Below are 20,895 nucleotides of genomic sequence, written 5' to 3'. Positions count from 1 at the left end.
CTCCATAAAGGCCAAATAGGGCACTCCATTAATCTGAACTACCTCCAACCTAACGTTGGAGTCTGCGAGGGCTAGGATCTCTCCCGTGCCATAAACATTTATGATTCTGTCATACCGGATGGATGACAGTTCACTAACTTGACGCCACTGTTTGAACAACACATTTTCCGGAGCAGGTACTCCATTGTCTTGCAAGTGCCCTGCAGTTTTAACAACAAGCAGAGCCTTGAAACTCTCAACACTATAAATAGTGACTTTCTTCCATTTGGTCTTTTGAGACCGCTTCTTGTGCTCGGATTTCTTTCCTGGTTCGGACATCGTACACAGGATGTGAATTACTCCGTACTACGCTACTTTGAATCTTTTTAAACCATGTGCCACATTTCGCCACTAAAGCGCCATAATCCGCCACATAAACGCCACGATTCGCCACTAAACCCACTCCCTAGAAAATCCGAAAACAACGCCACAATCACAAAATGTTTCATCGAAAATCGGCCATAACTCGAGAACAAGATTATTCTTTTCAGCCTCTTCTTTTTCGTTAGGGCCCTAAAACACTAGTCTGTAAAAGGGTGAAATAAATTATTATTTTTCGTTAGGGTAACTCCGATAAATCGCAAGTGCACGTTGATACACTTCAGCCTCTTCGTACTTGTTTCGCTTTTCAGACACAAGAGCTAGTTTTTTGAGTTCCTTCGCCACTAATGGTTGATCCACATCCAATATTTTCTCCATAATTTCATGTTCCTCTTCCAGCTGGCGGATTTTTTTGGCCTGCAACTCGCAATTTGAGCAGTTTTGTACTGCATCTGCAATAGACGAAACATTTTTTTTTTATATTTGATAGGTTGACCAAAAAGTTAAATTTTGGAAGAAATATTTTTCTGAGGGCGTATTATGTAACTCTCCGAGTGCTGGGTGCCTGTACATGGGCCACCCAGCACTCGGAGAGTTACATAATACGGGCTCAGCTCTGTACTCCAAAGACGGATGCTTCTTCGTGAAATGGCGTTTCAGCGTGTCCGCCCTTGAGTATGTCTTCTGGCACACATAACACGTGAATTCGGCGGATCCAGAATTCATGTGCATCTTTTCGTGTCTTTGCAAATCGTAGAGACGGTATGTGCTGTATTCACATCTAGTGCATTTGAAGACATTTGCTTCCGCCATCTGAAAAAAAAGGCGAAAGGCACAAATTTTAAGTAATTTCTAAAAAAAAAATACTATTGTAGCTAGTCATCCCGAGACCCAATCAACTTGTATTGACACCCTCTACCCCCATATCAAACATCACGTTCGGCCCAGCCGTTTTGGAGGAGTTCATGTGCCACAAACAAACAAACAGACAGACTTTTCAGGTTTGAATATTAAGATAAAGCTACATAGAGAAGACGCGCTTTTAGAGAGAAAAAAATGTGTGACGGCTCGAAGGACCACAAATCAATCACGAACCTGTTTATATTTAAATTTATTTAGATGAAAAGTAGACTGAGCCCATCCGGTGAAAAAGGATCAAACTTCCAGTTTCCAGGAATCACTTTCAAATAAAAAAATACTGGAGAACTTTAATTTAATTGCACTTTATTTAAATTTCCTTGCGCGAATTGAAAATGCGTCTTTCTTTGTTTGTGATTTTGGCGGAAGTATTTTAATTAACAGTAATAAGTATAAAACTAGCTCAAAATTATGAGCATTGAGCCACTTGAAAAGCAGGTGTCCGCGCATATTGAGCGAAAATTTTTTTTGAACTTTCGACACATGCGACATCGGCTCATTTAGTTGACGATTTTGTCCAAAAAATCCGGATGTGAATCACCTGTTTGTTTTTTTTCCGAAACTCAATGGAAGTAGTTTTTAATCAATTTTGACGGTGATTTCCTGGACATAGAGATTGGAGACGGCATTCAAGTGATCACGGGGGATTTTGTAAAGGTTAATGTGACAAATTCCAGAAAGTGGTGGCGTTGTTGGCAAAATATATCTCTGGAATAGCAGCTATTTCCTGCTTCTCTTGATCCTCCTGGCCATTTCCGGTGCTTGAAGATTGTAAAAGAGAAGTTTTAGTATATAAAAACAATGTTGGAACATTTTTTATACGAGGAAATTACTCAAAAATTGAGGTTAGAAATTTGAATAAAAATCCCTCCAGGAAGTCCCCAAATCCTGACAAATTTTTTTTCTATTTCCAGTGATAGAATCTTCAGTGATGAGAAAAAATACATCATTGTGGGTGTCATTGGGAAATCCTTCACGATGCATGGGAATAAAATGGAGATCTTTAAGAATCTCCCGGAATACCCATCGCTGTCGGAGAAATTCCTTCCAGGATGCAGCAAAGATGGGCGAATAACATTCTATGCTGATCATCAGAATCAAATTCTCTACCTACACTTTGAGACAACCTACGATAATTGTGTTATGATGAAGATTCTGGAGGAGGGGAGATTTGAGCATTTTGTGAATTTTTCAACGCACATCCGGACACGATTTGGTCGGATATTGCTATTTGCGAGTCAAGTGTGTCACATTGTGGTACTCGTGGAGACACAGAGTGCCTTTGACACAACATACCTGGGGCTCTTCCGGAGTCTCAAAGTTATCCGGGAGAAGTATGTGCTGAAGTTCCTCCCAAAGTTCCTCAAGAATTCCACAGCAGGATGTATTCTGGGGAAAGAGGGAAGACTGTGTTCCCCAAGGTTTATTTTCTTCTTCGAAGATTGCCCCGGGGAGTGCCTCGATGATCCGGAGCAGCTGCGGAAGGTGGAATTTGAGATGGAAGATGACATCTACAAAATGCTCCGGAATGATTTTATCATCATGAACAACAGCGCCAATTCCCTCTTCTCCATTCCGCGCAACAAGAGATTTGTCTTTGTGAACACAGATCAAGATGTTCACTCAGATCCCACTGTGGATGCCCTCAATCATCTCATGGAGTTCATAAATAAACCATCAGGAAGGAATTCCGCCGTGCAGGAGGATGAATTTGACTCAATACGACCTTTTAGGGGCTTTGCAAAGCCCCTGAGTGCCTACGGGGATGCCCCGGAAGAGGAGACAAAGCGTAGCTTTGGGAATTTAATCCAGGAGCACGTTCAGGAAGCCCTAAGGGTGGGATTTGATGATAGTATGGCTAAATTCCGGGGGAAGAGTCACTTTTCAGCCCCAACGGCTAAGGCCTGGCTCGAGACTTTCCGGATGCTGCGTAAAATCTTCCTTGAGAATCCCGATACGCCGGGATTTGAGGCAAATGATGCCGACTACAGAGCCTACCTGGAGAACTTCCTCCGGATTATGGATATTGATGAGAGATTCTTTGCCGAATGCACAGATGATGGGTTAGAATTTGCCACACTGCACTACCATGAGCTGTTGCCGCATCACTATAGCAGGGCATTTCATGAGCAGAAGCTGGCACAGAGTGTGGAGTTGTTTGAGAAGTACGCCCGGGGGCCGAGAAAGGCGGAGAATGAGACAAAACTCCGGGAAGTTTGTGAGGCGACGTGGCTCACGAAGCAACAGTGCGAAGCACCAAGTCTCACGGGGAATCCCTGCACACTGGCAAAGCACACAGTGACAGATCCCACACAACACTCCAGTGGGGTTCTCTATGTGTCCACGTGCAATTGCGGAAGAACCCAAGGACGTCGGGAAGATCCCTACACGACAAAGCAGGCCAACTATGATTTCTATCAAATTCTCGCAGCAAACTGCCTCGGATGCACCAAAGCTGAGATGTACATCTTCCCAATTTTTGAGCCATCCGGTGTGGATTTTAGAGCAGCTGAAGTGGTGCACGAAGCCCTCCAGGAGTTGTACAGTGAAGATGAATCCAATGCAGCCACACAGCTAACACAGAACACTCACACGGATTTGAGTTTGAAATCCCTGGCAGAGGAGAATCTGCCACGAAAATCACCGGAAGATGTTCAGGAGATTGTTGTGAAGGTGGGTGAGAGCCCTGAGAAGATTCTGCGGCAGCATTCAACGACAGAGTACCTCCCAGGGATGGTGCATACGCAGAGTATCACGGGATTGCTGCCACAATTCCCAAGTTGGTCACTTGTTTGCATTGGACCGAGTTCCATCTACAGCCACACATCGGGGCTTCCGGAACACACACAATCGGGCTTCCTCTCAGGTGCAAATTTCCTCATTCCGTGGGATGTTCACGTGCGCCTGGAGCACTCAGCATCGTGGGCGGCGTCGTATGAGAAGAATCGCCAGAGGAAGCGCACGAAGCACCATTCAGCCGATGCTGGGGTTGTGTTTCAGCTGAAAATCTTCGTTGGGTGCGAGTATGAATGCCCACGGGGGCATCGCTTCATCATGGCGGCTCCGGATAAAATTCTACGCGGTGGTGGTGGATCCCTGGTCAAGGATAGCGGAAGTAAGGTGGTTTACAGCGATATGCCATTGTATTTCCCCTGTCCATGTCGCACGGGGAAATCCCTCACGGCTCAACTGATGCGGGTGCATGTGGTCACGCCCAAAGCTCCGGTTAATGTGAATCTGGAGCCGAGAGTAAGGATTGGGGCACGAGGGAGTGGCATTACCTTCACAACGGGACTCCCGGAGCCGGCAAAACTCAGTCAGAGCGCCTACTGGATTCTCAGGCTGCCCTACATCTATCAGGGAGACGATGGACCCATTTGCCCACCCACGGAGGTCACAGCAGCCACAGCCAGTAGCTACGGATGCCTCCTGGCGGGGATGTATGGTGTAACAGAGACTGAGGGCGCCGATGGAGATTCTTCCATTGTTATCTGATGAAATGTGAGTAAAAATTCTTGATTTTCTTTTTTTTTTTTTAATTTATTCTTCAAAAAGATGAAAGAATTTTAATTTTATGCGTATTTCGATAAAAAGGAGTTTATTCATTTTTGAGATATTTAATGGAATAAATCGATAATGGCGTTTTCGAGATATTCATCGAAAACTCCTCGAAAATTTTGTTTTTGATTTTTGACCCCCTAGCCGTCACTTTTAAAACTTTGTATGTTCTAGAGAGTTGTAGGGTTTGTTGAGAGTTTTCATTTGATCCCGGGTTGATCAAAATCGGTAAAGCCGTTTTCGAGTTATAGTCGATTTTCGATGAAAAATTGTGGCGACCATATTGACTAAACGGCTTGACCGATTTTGGAAAGTACAGTATCATTGGAAAGGTCTTGATAGCCCCTACAACGTATAACAATTTCAAATTTTTAGCTATTATAGGGGCTGATATATAGGCAAAACATTGATAAATTGTTTTTAAGAATTTCTTTTAACACCGGAGGACTTTACTGGTACTTGCTACCAATTGGAACCTTAAAATCGTCACAAAATAAAATCTATTGGACTTATCTCGATGGATTTAGCATCTATGTGTAGGGAATTTTAAGTACTTTAAGAAGGCAGAAAGAAAATCTCGAGAAATGTCTTTTCTTTGGAAGATAATTGAGGTCAAAGTCAGAATCCAACGCGGAGGATCAAATTGATAGTAATTATCAGTCAAAATCCCATACATTTTGCCATTGTTTTGAGGTTATGTTTCCCCATATTTCGCAAATAAAGAACTCTTGTTCACTTTTCCCCGAATGAAAATCATTAATATGGACTAATTTTATTGCCGGAAATGACTAAAAAGTTACTTGAAGAATCAAAGTTTGTGATGATTTAGGAGCAATAATAAATTATGCAAAATTGTAGCTAAAAAAGTCGTTTGAATTGGCAATATTGCATCGATTCTACACATTTTTTTTCAGTGACGATTTTCTAAATTAAATATTTAGTAATTCGATGTAGGAATGCTTGTAGAAGATCAAGAATTAGTGAAACTTTCGATTCTCGTTCAATAAACTGATTAATAATTAATTATTGAGCATATTTTATCAGCTGGTAGTTATTACCAATTTGATCCTCATCGTTGTGCCAAATGTTCGGTCCTCCAAGTGTTAACGCTCGTTGTTATTAAGAGAAAAAAAAACAATGAAAATTCTCGATTTTATTTGAGAACAAAAATGAATAGACTCCTTTTATCTCACAGTTAATTCTTCAATGAGCAGCTTTATCTAAAAAAATTAAAAGTAAACAAGAAAAGTATTTTTTAAAGTCTTTATTTATTGTAAATTAAAGTTTAACTAAATCCTTAAAAATCTTTCCTTTAAAAATGAAAAAAAAATTCTCAAAAAAAATATTTTTTAAAAAAAGTCAGTAAAATTAAGAACTTTGCGAATTTATAGCAAAGAAAGCATTCTAATCTCCAAATTCTTTCTCCTCTTTTTGAGGATTATAAATATATTTTTCTTATCTTCGTTCCTTCTCTAGCCCACCTCCTGTGCACGACTAATGAATCCCAATGATCTCAAGAAAATTCCCATCAGACGTTTTCTCAATTCCATCGTGTTTGAAAACATTTTTTTTCTTCCTCTCCGTGATTACAAAAAAAGAAAAGAAATCTTATCACCCTTATCACCACATTAGCATCATCTCGCAACTCTTTCTCACCACCAAATGATCTTGACTCCATGACGTCACCTATAACGGCCTTATCTGGCTGTATTGATGGAAAATGTGCATTTTTCTGATTATTTTTGCCGCGATGAGAGAATATTTTATCATCTCTGTAGGCAGAGAGAGATTCATGGAGTATTCTGCCAAGTTTTTCTGGCATTGTCAATGAATATGTATCCGGCAAATAGAAGCAAAGTCCATCATTTGGCCAGACAATGGGCATCAGGCAGAAAATGCTCCGTGCGGGAGAGAGAGAGGTCACTTTCTCGGGGTGGTGAGAAAAATTACATAAGACAACGAGCCGATAAGGAGTCGCAGCGGGTCAGCGCGATGATTGCTGTGCGTGTGTCTGGAGAGTGCTGCTGGCTAGCCCGTAGAGTAGCCACCACCAGTGTTGTGTGTATGCCATTGGTTGCCAGTACCATAGACGACGTGCCTGGGAAGTCATCAAATGGGGATTTATTCTGTGTTCAAGAGTTTGTGGATTTTTAGTGTGACGTGCTGCCTTGTGCCCGTTATTCTTGCTTGGTATCCGTGTGAGTACATCCAGAGGAGAGGATCATTCTGGAGCTCTTTTTTGTGAATTTTTAATAAAAAAAATTGTTTTGGCAGCAGTTGTTTCAGTTGTGCGACGTGTGTGGCTGAATTTGCTGCGATGGCAGTACCCAGCATTGGCGTTCTCACCCACAAATACAGTGAGGAGTATTGCAGATACAGCCAGGAATCCTGGGATCCTTCACATTGTGCTCAAGGTCCAGGGGGAGGCGTGGGATGCAGAAGCAGTGAAGAAGAAGATGTTTGAGCATGTTCTTGAGCGAAGGAATAAGGATCACACGTTGGCTTTTCCCTTCATGAAGCGCAGCCTAACACGCCGGTGGGGTCATTATGCCTGGGCAGATGACGCCAGGTGAGTTAATTTGTCTCCCATAAATCCCTCATTTAATGAGTCATAATCTCTGGGACCTTTGGAAGGTCTTTTTGCAAAGAAAATGTACTGGTAAGCTGACCAAGCTTACGAGAGCTGTGTTTCTTTCAATGTATACCAATTTTGTGAGAGCAAATTAGAGCGTATAAATTAATTTAAATACGCGCAAAGTCGGGAAAAGTTGAAAATTCATCCCCCAAGAAATCTTTGAAACGCCATATCTCAGGAACGGCTCCATAGATTTTCGATTATGGGCTATCGTTGGAAAGGTCTTAACCTCAACTATAATATATTAAAATATGAAGTAAATCGATAATGGCATTTTCGAAATATTCGAGTTCAAAATTTTCGAAAATTTTGACTTTGACTGTAGCGCTTCTCACGGTCATTTCTCGAAGTTGCAGTGTTCTAAACATTTGTAGGGTTTCACGAAACCTTTCATTTGCGCTTGAGTTGATCAAAATCGGACTTGTAGAACCTGAGATATGACATGTCAAAGTTGGAACTCAATATTTTCAAAATGGCGACATAAATTTTTTAATTTTTTTTTTATAAATAGATGTTACTAGTCAACCCGAGCCCCCAATCACGTGAGAGCAAACTCCATTTTGAGCTAGGGGGGCATATATTAGTAGAGAAGATAAATAATACGGTACATACCCCGAAAAATTTTAAAAATAAAAAAACACCCGTTATCTGTGACCCTTCACCAGGTAGAAAATGGGAAAAAATCAACTTTTCTGTGGGGGCGCTATAAAGGGGGGAGGGGGCGGAATCCCACATAGCGCTTGCAACTCGTATTGACCCCCTCTACCTCCATACAAAATTTCATCAAGATCGGCCCAGCCGTTTCGGAGGAGTTCATGTGCCACAGACAAACAAACATTTCAGCTTTATATATTAAGATAGTGTGCTATAATATATCAAAAAATGAAGCAAATCGATAATGGCGTTTTCAAGATATTCATCGAAAACTCATCGAAAATTTTGTTTTCGATTTTTGGCCACCTAGCGGTCACTTTTGAAACTTCTGATGTTTTAGAAAGTTGTAGGGTTTGTTGAGATCTTTCATTTGAGCCCGGGTTGATCAAAATCGGTCAAGCCGTTTTCGAGTTATGGTCGATTTTCGATGAAAAATTGTGACGGCCATATTGACTAAACGGCTTGACCGATTTTCGAAAATGAGGTATCGTTGGAAAGGTATTGATGGCCCCTACAACATATCAAAATTTCAGATTTTTAGCTATTACAGGGGCTGAGATATAGCGAAAACAAAATTTTGAGGTTATTCAAAATGGTGGACGCGGGGTTGGGGGGGTGGTGGATTTGACCTCATAATCGGATGTCTTCCGGTCGATATTTAAACTTTGCCGTTTACCGCAAGTCTCTATTACCGTTCTCCTGCAATGTGGGGACCCTAATTCGTGCTCATCCCAAGTTTCAGTCCGATCTGACGACTTTCGATTTTGCTCGGTACACAAAAGCTGTGTCTGAAAGAAACACAGCTAACTTTCCCTTTAGGCTAACAAATTTTAGGGGCAGGTAGATGAGCTTTGTGGCAGTTTTGCTGATGATTTTCTTTGTTTATTTTCCCAGCAATTTCGACATAGATAACCATGTAATCTTCAGCCAGGAGGGGTACAGAGGGCGCCCCATAACGGATGCCAATGTTCAGCTCTTCCTCAGTGAACAAAGCTCCAAATTCCTCCCACTTAATCTCCCACCATGGCAAATCACCGTAGTACCCATCTACCAGGCTCAGCGTGCCCATTCGAGCTTCACAGATACACCCACACCCACAATGGATCACTACTACATCCTCCTGCGTTTCCATCATCTCCTCCTGTCGGACATGCCGAATATTCGTATTTGTGACCTTCTCCTTGTGGAGAGTGGCAAAGCAGCTGCAGCAGCGGCGGCGGCTCGTGTGACGGATGAGAAGGAGGATGAAGATGTCCAAGATCTCCCATTTAGTAATCTCATAACAACCCCCATGAGCATCCAGGAGCTCTATTCACGCATCACAGTGGCCATAACGAATCGTTGGAATGAATTTATCTACCGGCATGACCCTTTGGAATCCCCGGATGGCTTTAAAGTTCGCGTGAAGGAGTTGCCACAGCTACTTTCACTCCTCCTCATTGCCGGTGTGTGCGTTCTGAGTGACTTCTGGCGTGGATATCATGCCATCCGGGAGCACCCATCGGAGAAGTTTAAATTCTTCATGAGTCTCGTACGACGGGAGGTACGTCGGAGGAATCTCTCATGGGAAATAGTTGGAGATTGCGTGCTGGATGCCATTGATCCCATTGCAATCACCCGGAGGACAATAAGGGGATTCTTCTGGCTCCTTGGGCAGGCAATTGTGATTGTTCCCTTTGCCATTGTACGCGAATGCATGGCAATACGGTGTTGCCTTTTCTTGGGGCACTGTGGCTACCCAAATACCATCATTGGCTTCCTCTTTGAATTTATCCCGCTTGTTTTTGCAGCTCTGCGGGAAGTTTTCGAAGCACTGTGGCTCATTGTGAATGCCCCAAAGTGTCTCTTTGAGAGTTTGATGGCTGGTGGCGGAGGGAAGAATACTCATGGCATTCAGGCGGCTACCATTTGTGGGCGGAAGGTGATCTCGTGGTCGGAAGTTGTGGAGAGGCAATGCGTGAAGGAGGGTGCGAAGAAATTTGGGGCATCTGAGGCGGAAGTAAGTTTGACAATGCTCGCAGCTGCCATTAGGGATGCCCTTGAGGGATTCTCCGATGCACCCGTACCGAAGGTGGTGGATATTTCTGCACGGAGTGTCCATCAGGATTGTCTCCTGGGTAGGATGTCACGGTGCTACGGTGTTGATGGGGTGATCTGTATGCCATTGCCATTGGGTGGAGGTGGGAAGGAACATGTTGTGGCCATGCGGAGGACACTCCAGGAGGCGAGAAGGAAGAATATCGCCCTGTATACAATCACGGCGTTTGAGACACGACGCACAGTCATGACGAATGTCTTCACGTGGATGTGGATAAAGCTACTGACCAACTATCTGTCCAAGAAATTCTGCATCACCGTCACGGATACAGTGGAGGACACGAGGAGACGCTACAGGACCCTCTGGGGGCATCATGTGAGTGATATGATCTACTTCAGACCACCCATGGCAAATACATCCCTCTCCCTGACCATACAGAAGTTCGGCACACACATCCGTGTGGGTGTGATTGCCGACGCGGAACTCGCACCCTGTCATGCAGACATTGCACGCTCCTGGACAAACTACATGCAACAATTCTCAAGACGTGAATCTCGGACATCAAGAAAACACCAACAGCCGGAAGTTTCTCAGAGGATTTATTAAACAAAGAAATTCATGACAAAAAATTCAATATTTATCGAATGCTGTAGACATTGGGTGCATTGGAAAGGAATTGAATCATCATATTGTGGGATTTCTTGTCCAATTCCTGCCCATCGTCCGGGAAGATGATCACCTGGAGGATGAAAGTGGGGTTATGTACAATCAGGTAAGTTTTCTCTTGCTTCATTTTCACATCTTACCTCTGCATTGTTGATTGTATCTGGTCGGGATGCTTGCCCGATGACCTCAACCCATCTATTGCGGAGATTTGTCTCCAGTGGGGCACTTAAATTTACATTAATAGTAGCATCATCGGTTGTTATTCCCTTCAGCAATGTTCCCGGAATATCGTATGTGTCCACTTTCACGATTATGCTGACTTGTTTGCCAACATTAATGCGCAAACTAGCACCATTAACAATGGTTCTCAGTGGGTCACTCATTTTCTTTGCTCTTTATTTGCGTGAAAATGTGGAAAAGTCGCGGAATTGCAAAGTATCACGAAACAAAAACAAAACTCGCGAAAGAAAGGCGCGTAAATATGCTTTGTTCGTATTTCTTTCGGGTAATATGCTTCGTACAACTTCGGCTCCTTGCGCGGAATTTTTGAATTATTTAAATTCTCCCTAACCTGCAAATTCAAAAATAAAGATTTTTTTTCTTTTTTGTACAGTTTATAAATATTTTCATTTTTCTTGGGGATTTTCTTAAACTTGTTTTTCCGATGTTGATTACATTTGTAGCCTAATTATTGAAGTGCAAGAAAATCACTTTTCGCCGCCAACTTAGGTGCGACGCCATCTTGTGATTTTCCGACTTTTCCGCAGAACTGCCCTAAAACACAAAGGTAGGTTTTTCTCAGGATCTACTGGATGGATTTTGATGGGGTAAAAAGCAAATGGAAGAGGAAATACCAATGCAGATTTTGATGTACCAGAATTTTGAATTTCCATTCTGGGGCTGAGAAAAGTGGAAAAATGTCAAAAGTAATCGTTGAAAACGCATTGAGATCATTAAAATTTATTACTCATAATTGTTAGCATTAGCTTTGTGGAGTTCCTTCCCACGTAAATTCCCTTAAGTTCTTCACGAATCTCTTCGGAAAGTTGCCAGTGGCTCTGAACAGACGGCCGTGACTATTGGTTGACGTCTTCGCGATGCAACTTTTTGGATGTGACTTTTTTGCGCAGACATAACCTCAAAGCAACTTTTTTTTGTGCAAAAAAGTGAGAAATACGGGAAAAAATGCGTGGCAGTGCCCCCGGGGGGCCTCCCTTATGCTCTTGATGCATTTTCCAGGCGGAAATTTGCACAATTCTGTTTTTTGTCACAAAAATCTTTCGATGCAACTTTTTTTGACACTTGGATGCGACTTTTTCGATGTAACTTTTTTGGATGTGACTTTTTGGGTGTGACTTTTTTGATGCAACTTTTTTGGATGTGACTTTTTCGAGGAAACTTTTTTTTTTGGTCAAAAAAAGTGAAAAATGTGGGAAAAACTGCCTTGCAGTGCCCCCGGGGGGCCTCCCTTATGCTCTTGATGCATTTTTTAGGCGAAAGTTTGCACAATTCCGCATTTTTTATTTCATGTTCAATTGAGGTTATGTTTGGTGGAGTTTTTTTCCCGAGCGAAAAAAAGTTGCATCCTCAACTGAAGTTTTGGGTGAGGAAAATTTTTTCCTCGCCAAACATAACCTAAAAGCAAATTGTTTGGGTGCAAAAACAAAGTGAAAAATGTGGGATAAAGTTCATTGCAGTGCCCCCGGGGGGCTTCCCGTATGCGCTTTAAAACATTTTCTGTTCAAAATTCAGCACAATTCCGAATGTTTTATCGTGTATTAAATTGAGGTACCAGACCACTTCCGGATGCAATGTGGGGTTCCTTCAAGGGATCAGTCGGTTTGCGGATGTGGCGGATTTGCTGAAAAAGTAGACGAAACTCATGTAAGTACTTTATTGAATTCTTGAAGCTTTCTATCAATCACAACATTCATCAAATTATCCAATTCTATCAGGTGAGCACTGCATCCAGAGCTTCCTCTCAACCATTGTCTACGTGAGTTTCTTCTCGGTGGTCGAATGCGGGATCCTGACCATCATTCATGGCACCTACATTGCCCACGTGACGCGCTTCAATCGTACCAGACCACTTCCGGATGCATTGCGGGGTTCCTTCAAGGGTTGCAGCGGAATACGGATGTGGCGGATTTGCTGAAGAAGTAGACGGATCTCCTAAGCTTGTAGTACCGCTGGTACTAACTGTCATGGTATAGGACAGATTGGCTTATGTGTGTGGGGTTGGCGGGAGTCTTAAGGTGGCTCTCTCTCCCAACCACCCTAGTACGGTTGGCTCAGTTACTCGTGGGCCATGGGGTCGTACGGACGGACCCACCCCATAAGTCTGAATCGTAGTACCTGGCTATGACAATTGGTATCCCATTGTCAGGTATTTTACAATTCAGAAGTGGGATAAGCCCAAAACTCGTTCGCGGAAGTGGAAAAGTGCGTGATTTGTGCGAATTCGCGAGTGAAAAATTTCATGGCGTCACTTTGACGTCACGTGGTGAAATTCGCGGAAAAAGTCCACCGTTTTGGGACTTTCGCGGCGTAGAAAATCGCGTTGTAGCACCCGTGAGTGCTAAATAATGGTTTCTTGTTGTGTAAATGAGCGAAATTCGGGGAAAACGCGTCGGAAAAACCGTGAAAAACGCGACATAAAAGTGACATTTTGGCAGTTTTTGTGTTGCCCGGCGCGAAAATGTGTGCGGAAAAAAGTCTCTTGTGGGGCTTTTGCGGGGCAGGGGAAGTCCCGTCGTGGTTTCCTTCGATGCGAAAAACGTTTTCGCAGAGGAAAAAGTGTCGCGAATTTAATGAAAATGCGTCATTTGAGGACGTTTAAGACGCAAAAAAAAAGTGTCGCGTGTGTAGTGCATGAGAGGGAGCGGGCGCGTAAGAATGTGTGTGTGTGTGCGGCAACGACGGAGATCGCTCAGCATGATCGTCGCAGAGAGCGAGAGCACATACACACACCAACGAAGCTCTCAGCGATGTAGCGAGTTTGCACGCCCAGGACGATGCGGCATGGGTGTGTGTGGTGAGTGATGGAGAGCTCCGCAGCGAACATCGTGACGACAGCGACACACACACACACACAACAACAAAGTCAGCATCATGCAGCGGCCTGACACGCTGAGGATGATGCGGCGGAAAAGAAGGCATGCAGGATGAGCATGTGGAGTAAAAGAGAAGGAAAATCGCAAGTATTTTCTCTTGGTAGGAGAGTGGTATTCTCCGAATTTGGTATCATGATTTTTTTTTTGTTAAAAAAAAATGTTTTATACCATGATATTGAAATGTTAACCCTGAAAAGCGCTTTTCAACCCCTGTCATTCTCTTGATGAATTTTGTGTTTATGTTTAACATGTTAAATTTAAGAGAATGTTAATTGCAAGATTCCTTTACAGCATTAAAGGAATGAAATAAAAAAAAAAAAAGAAAAGAGGTGAGTTGCAAAGGAATTATAAGGAACCAATGTGTTGAAATCTTCATGAAATTCAAAAAAAAAGGAATTTAATGAAAATTTCAAAGAATTGAAGAATTGGTTGAATTCCTTGAAATGCAACGTAACAAAAAAAAATTGTCCAAAAATTGAAAGTTTCCTTTCAGAGAATTGAAGAATAAAAAAAAAGGGAATAAAGAATAAGAAAAAAGAGACCAACCGGGACTCTTCTTGAAAAAAAAAAAAAGGGGGAAGAATATTTCAAGAGGAATAATGAAGAATTAGGACAACTGGTTTTCCTTGTGATCTTTCCTTGGGAATTCGTACATCTCGGGTTAGGATTATTGAGGGATCTTAGTTAAAAACCGAGATGAAAGGAATATTATGGTGGTTCGAATAGAGATCAAAGAGGATGGAATCAAGGTTGTCGATGTCCAAGAAAGATTCTTCAGTAAATTGTAGGGAAGAGAGAGAGGTTTCACTGAAGCATAGTTAGGGCTTGAATCTAGTGAAACGGACTAGTGGCGTTATAGCATAGGTAGTCTCTCTTTTGTGCAATGCCTACCGAGGCATCTGATGATACCTGAGCGGAAGGAAGTTCTTCGAGGTTATCGCTCTTTCCCTGGTGTGGTATCATGGTAAAAGAAAGGTACTGGTATTGGTACAAATCGTTATTTACTGAAGCGTAGAAGTATAGCTTGCAGTATAGGACACTGACAAGACGTAGTGTGTTGAAGTAGCGTTTCTCTTCTGATCAGGTTTACTGAAGCATTAGATACCTGGGTGAAAGGAAGTCCTCTGAGATTCTTGTTTCGCATAGAGGTATCAGGAGAAGAGAAAGGTGCTTGTGCACATGGAAGAGCGATTCACTCTGTTTATGTGATCAGTAGAAATACTGTGATAAACTGGCTCTTCAAGCATCCATAGAACCAACCTTCTGTCTCAATAGATATGGTAGAATGGATGAATTGGAATGTAGGTCTGGGCGATCAATGGACGCATTGTAAGCTAGACAAGACATTCAGGTCATGTAACCAGTTAATACTAAAGACAACATTCATGAGTCTTCGTTGACTAGATGATATAGAGATTCATGAGTCTGTGAGTAAATGATACTGGTGTAGATAAAGCATGACGAGGTTTTCGCGGAGAGGCATCATGCTTGCATGGTGGGCCTGTTACGTTGAAAATCTGAAGTGTCGTATTGGTTAACATCAATCCAAGGTTCTTGATAGTTAGTCATACGACGAATGGTTTCTCGGAGACACTAGTCTCTATGGAACGAGCTTACGGTTCCTGGAACTGGGTAAGCTAAGTCTAGACATATGTTCCATGAGAAACAAGTAACATGGCGTAAGCTGTGTTGAGAGAACCTTCTGTAGGTTCATGGGTGTGATGATTTTGTGTCATGTGCACTGGCGTACTAAATCAAATAGAACCCTTGTGTACTTGGACCACCAGGTACGGTTCCATTAGGAACAATTTGATATTCTTCCAGTTGTCTATAGAGTTGTTGTCCACTGTGCCGGGCTTGCACTCTAGAACACATAAACCCAGTTGTTATCGCATTAATTGCGAAGTATACTGGTTGGAAGAAGTTCCACTGGAACATTTTGATATGATCTTCAGTTTGTGCAAAGAGTTGTTGTCTAATACAGACTTGTACTCTATACAAAGGACCGTAGTTGTTATCGCATTCATTGCGAAGTATACTGGTCGAAGATCACGGGAAAATTCGGTCAATCTGTCTTGCTTTTCCTAGCTTGTGCCGAGGACGTCACAAAAGTCAGGAATGGCCGAATGTAGTACCGCTGGTACTAACTGTCATGGTATAGGACAGATTGGCTTATGTGTGTGGGGTTGGCGGGAGTCTTAAGGTGGCTCTCTCTCCCAACCACCCTAGTACGGTTGGCTCAGTTACTCGTGGGCCATGGGGTCGTACGGACGGACCCACCCCATAAGTCTGAATCGTAGTACCTGGCTATGACAATTGGTATCCCATTGTCAGGTATTTTACAAGCTTCCCCCTCAACAAGGAGATTATGGACGAGTTCGACTTTTGGGTTTTACGGGAGAAGCTTTTCTTTCCTTTTTGGAGCCTCCAGCGTCCGGAAAGAGATTGCAACAATCGCAACATAGTTCACCTTGTCACAACACCAGCAATTTTTTTTATGGTAAGCTCTTTCGGAAATGTGAATATAATTGAAATATGTGCTCACAGATCATCGAGTTGCTTTTCTTCTCTTATATCTTCTGTTTCTCTACTCTCCAGGTGCTCATTCAGCTGTTCAGGATAGCCCAATTCTCGTGTACTCAACAAACATTCTCATCTCAGGGAAGAAAATACTTAACCGTTTGATCGGCTGGCTTTTCATGAGTTACAGTTTGTGGTGGAAGAAGCACGATCTCATGGGATTTACAGAGGGAGAGCTTAACCACACAGAGATATATTTTTGCATTTTAAATAGCTCCCCAAGAGATTATTAGTTTGTACTTTTTGTTAATTTAGAATTTGTTTAAAATGTACCCAGGACAATGATGAGTAAATGCATTTATTCTGCATGCATTTAAGGCTTCAACGTACTTGTATGAGTTCCGGGAGAAGCATTATTTATTAAAATTGTATTCTTAAATTCCCTATGGTTTTTTTTTCTTTTCTCCTCGGTGTTGCTAGAACATCCATATAATTGAGTCTTGTGCTCTTGAAGTGTTTTATAGTTCTCTAGTGTTTTTTTCTTCTAATAATTGTCTTAAAACATCCTTCCGGGAGCAACTTGAAGTTTGTACCCTTTTCTTTCCCGGAACGGTTTGATGTGTGCCCGGAAAGTACCATAAGTGCCTGGAAGTTCAGCAGGAGGACTGCCAAGTGCATCAGGATGTTTCTAAGTGTTCTTGGGAACCTCCTTTTCAACATCCGACTGATCCTTGATTTCATTTAGGGGCCAAAAAAAATAAAATTTAGGAAGTCTTCTCTGCAATTTCGTGAAGCATTTTTATAGATTCAGACTTTGGCCTAAAGATGACACCGAGGATCAGTCGGGTGATGAAAAGGAAATTCGTAAGATCCCTTAAAAACTTCCTGATGCACTTGGCAGTCCTCCTGCTGAACTTCCAGGCACTTATGGTACTTTCCGGGCACACATCAAACCGTTCCGGGAAAGAAAAGGGTACAAACTTCAAGTTGCTCCCGGAAGGATGTTTTAAGACAATTATTAGAAGAAAAAAACACTAGAGAACTATAAAACACTTCAAGAGCACAAGACTCAATTATATGGATGTTCTAGCAACACCGAGGAGAAAAGAAAAAAAAACCATAGGGAATTTAAGAATACAATTTTAATAAAACATTTTTTATGTCTACAATTGCTGATGCCCCTCCCAGAGCACCCTTTTTGTACTCGGAATGTAGCACTGATTGATCTCCAAGCCAATGTTTTCTTCCTTGGTGACCTGTAAATACAAATTCTAGTTAGATTTCCATTCCCGGAAGAGCTTAAATAAATCTTACCATAATGTTACTGATTACTGCAATCTCGTCAGTCGAACTCGTCCATAATCTCCTTGTTGAGGGGGAAGCTTAGGAGATCCGTCTACTTCTTCAGCAAATCCGCCACATCCGTATTCCGCTACAACCCTTGAAGGAACCCCGCAATGCATCCGGAAGTGGTCTGGTACGATTGAAGCGCGTCACGTGGGCAATGTAGGTGCCATGAATGATGGTCAGGATCCCGCATTCGACCACCGAGAAGAAACTCACGTAGACAATGGTTGAGAGGAAGCTCTGGATGCAGTGCTCACCTGATAGAATTGGATAATTTGATGAATGTTGTGATTGATAGAAAGCTTCAAGAATTCAATAAAGTACTTACATGAGTTTCGTCTACTTTTTCAGCATATCCGCCACATCGGCATTTCGCTGCTGATATGGTGGAATGTGGTGGCTAAAAATGTCTTAAAGCGCATACAGGAAGCCCCCCGGGGGCACTGCAATGCACTTTATCCCACATTTTTCACTTTGTTTTTGCACCCAAACAATTTGCTTTTAGGTTATGTTTGGCGAGGAAAAAATTTTCCTCACCCAAAACTTCAGTTGAGGATGCAACTTTTTTTCGCTCGGGAAAAAAACTCCACCAAACATAACCTCAATTGAACATGAAATAAAAAATGCGGAATTGTGCAAACTTTCGCCTAAAAAATGTATCAAGAGCATAAGGGAGGCCCCCCGGGGGCACTGCAAGGCAATTTTTCCCAAATTTTTCACTTTTTTTGACCAAAAAAAAAGTTTCCTCGAAAAAGTCACATCCAAAAAAGTTGCATCAAAAAAGTCACACCCAAAAAGTTACATCCAAAAAAGTTACATCGAAAAAGTCGCATCCAAGTGTCAAAAAAAGTTGCATCGAAAGATTTTTGTGATAAAAAACAGAATTATGCAAATTTCCGCCTGGAAAATGCATCAAGAGCATAAGGGAGGCCCCCCGGGGGCACTGCCACGCATTTTTCCCGTATTTCTCACTTTTTTGCACAAAAAAAAGTTGCTTTGAGGTTATGTCTGCGCAAAAAAGTCACATCCAAAAAGTTGCATCGCGAAGACGTCAACCAATAGTCACGGCCGTCTGTTCTGAGCCAGTCTGTAATCACGAGCTCCAACATGTGGGATCTCCCCCGCAGATGTGGAAGAATTTGAGGAATAAAATTCTCATCAATATTTCGGCAATGTCTCACGTTGAGCAGCTGCAAAAATTGGCATCTCTTAACAAACAGCTCAAGATGTTTCGGTGAGACATCTGAATGGGGAATGTGGAGTTTCTGCAGAGATGTAGACAAGGACTCCAATGTTGAATCTGTGAATTTGTGCAGCCATGTTGTATCATTTATGTGCAATTCCTTGAGTTTGGTGAGATTTCGAAGGGCTCTGTCGTTTCCGTCATGGTGGGTGATGTATCTATGACACCATGCTAAGGATTCCAATTGATTGTGCATGCATATTCGTTGAATAAGTAAATTGCGATTACCCCTAGAATTCCATGGGATTCGTACGATTTTTAAATGCTTCAGCATTGGCAAATCCCCCAAATTGATGTAATCTTCATCCACGGCGGTTTTATATGAATCAGAAATTTTAAGGCTTTCCAATTCCCTTAGATGCGTAGCGATTGAACTCAAGCACGTCTTATCAATACACTTCAATGCACTTATATCGAGACTCTTCAAGTTTGGATGTTTTTTGCAGAATTCTTTGAATAGTTTACTCTTCACATTAGGACAGAAGCATAGGGTTAGCTCTCTAAGATTCCTCGTGAGTCCTTCCAAGAAAGTTCCATCGAGTTTTTCATTGTAGTAACATTTGAGAACCTGCAGTTGATTAACTTGGAAGAGCATCTTGAAGTTATTGTCGGATAGTTTGCAAGTGTCTATCACTACTTCCTTAACATCTTTAAAGGCAATTGAAAAATTCATGATTGTTTCACTCCCCTGAATATCACAGCCTTCACAGTAAATAAATTTGTTGCAAATTTTTAAAGTGAATCCTTAAAAATTTAGCAAAGTTCTCTTTTTCACTGTCGAGTATTATGTAGTTTGATTTTATGAAGCTAACATACGGCCCAACACGGCAAGCAGCTTTAATTGCCTTTGAGGAGTTTAGATCACACAGGATGTCGTCGGAAAAATCCAACATCTTGAAGGATTTATATGTTCTTGCTGCTACTTCTTCAAAGCGCGTGCAAACTTCTTCTGCCACCATGAGTTCTTGTAGTTTGAGGAATGAGAAAATGTGGTAAAGGCAATCAAAGTTTAGACGTAAAATAAAGGCGTCATCATAAGATCTTTTCGTTGGAATAGAACTGCACTGTTCTGCTGTTTGTAGATCCATTTTCCTTTTGTTGCTGCAGCTTAAATGCATTTCTGTGGAAAATTTTAATCAATTCAAAGCGTCTCTTTAAAAGAAAAAGAAATAAATTCGTTAATGTTTTAATAAGAGGGGCATTAAAGCATTTTTACTTACGTTTTATTTCTTTTCTAACTTTATAATTTCAACGGTTTTACAATGCAAAAGAAATTTCTTCTAAATTAAAAGGATGAAAAGGCACTATTAAATTAATTAAAGCAGAATTATGTCGCAAACAAATAAACTACAAATGCTCAGAAGACTTTTACGTTGAACATTGAACGCAACGACTGATTCTCGTTTTCGTTATTTCTTCTTCTTTAATTTTGGCGGAACCACGTGTTCTTCTTCGGATACTCTTCGTAAAACTTCGGCTTTACGAGATATTAAAATTTTCGAAATTCATTTCTTTATTATTTCGCAGTAAGATCAATTTTAAACATTAAAAAAAGCAAAAATATGAGAAATATTAAACAAAATTAAAACTCATTAAAATTTTGATTTTAGATAGGTAAATTTTATTTTATTAATCTCACCTAATTTCCTTAATTCATATCCTTATTTTTTATTAATTAAGAGTTATCATTAACTTTGACGAATTCATTCCAATGTAGGTCCTCTGAAATTCTACAGAGATTTTATCGAGAGTTTTGAATTGATTAATCACAAGTTCCAACATGTGGGATCTCTCCTTGAGATGTGGAAGAATACGCAGAATAAAATTCTCATTAATATTTTGG

At 41.6% G+C, this 20,895-nt stretch overlaps 2 protein-coding genes and 1 long non-coding RNA gene across 4 annotated transcripts; 2 read left to right on the top strand and 1 right to left on the bottom strand.

Moving 5' to 3' along the window:
* Positions 1-1,787: 1,787 nt before the first annotated feature.
* Positions 1,788-10,792, top strand: LOC129788719 (nonsense-mediated mRNA decay factor SMG8). Of its 2 annotated transcripts, XM_055825022.1 has the most exons (4): positions 3,923-4,779; positions 6,313-7,034; positions 7,114-7,405; positions 9,020-10,792. In XM_055825022.1, exons 2-4 carry the CDS (start codon positions 6,950-6,952, stop codon positions 10,767-10,769), a joined length of 2,127 nt encoding a protein of 708 aa, XP_055680997.1. In that variant the 5' UTR covers positions 3,923-4,779; positions 6,313-6,949; the 3' UTR covers positions 10,770-10,792. The 2 variants fall into 2 exon arrangements, with proteins under 2 accessions (XP_055680996.1, XP_055680997.1); XM_055825021.1 differs by lacking the exons at positions 7,114-7,405; positions 9,020-10,792 and adding an exon at positions 1,788-2,123 and having other exon boundaries at positions 2,193-4,779; positions 6,313-7,109.
* Positions 10,746-11,314, bottom strand: LOC129788799 (uncharacterized). Its single transcript, XM_055825138.1, has 2 exons — positions 10,970-11,314; positions 10,746-10,902 (listed from the first exon to the last, which is right to left on the bottom strand). Exons 1-2 carry the CDS (start codon positions 11,210-11,212, stop codon positions 10,801-10,803), a joined length of 345 nt encoding a protein of 114 aa, XP_055681113.1. The 5' UTR covers positions 11,213-11,314; the 3' UTR covers positions 10,746-10,800.
* Positions 11,315-16,291: 4,977 nt separating this feature from the next.
* LOC129788805 (uncharacterized) lies at positions 16,292-16,901 on the top strand. Its single transcript, XR_008750394.1, has 2 exons — positions 16,292-16,442; positions 16,541-16,901. It is a non-coding gene; the product is annotated as an uncharacterized LOC129788805 (long non-coding RNA).
* The last annotated feature ends 3,994 nt before the right edge of the window (positions 16,902-20,895 follow it).

This window comes from Lutzomyia longipalpis, chromosome 2, assembly GCF_024334085.1.
Source record: "Lutzomyia longipalpis isolate SR_M1_2022 chromosome 2, ASM2433408v1".
NCBI classification, from domain to species: Eukaryota; Metazoa; Arthropoda; class Insecta; order Diptera; family Psychodidae; genus Lutzomyia; species Lutzomyia longipalpis.
Note: the sequence above shows the minus strand (reverse complement) of the source record. Positions and strands in the feature narration are given on the sequence as shown.

Coding starts and splice junctions, on each gene's coding strand:
- LOC129788719 (XM_055825021.1), top strand. CDS start 2,080: ATGTTGGAACATTTTTTATACGAGGAAATTACTCAAAAATTGAG. Junction 2,124..2,192: donor GAAATTACTCAAAAATTGAG/GTTAGAAATTTG, acceptor TTCTATTTCCAG/TGATAGAATCTTCAGTGATG.
- LOC129788799 (XM_055825138.1), bottom strand. CDS start 11,212: ATGAGTGACCCACTGAGAACCATTGTTAATGGTGCTAGTTTGCGCATT. Junction 10,903..10,969: donor ATACAATCAACAATGCAGAG/GTAAGATGTGAA, acceptor TTCATCCTCCAG/GTGATCATCTTCCCGGACGA.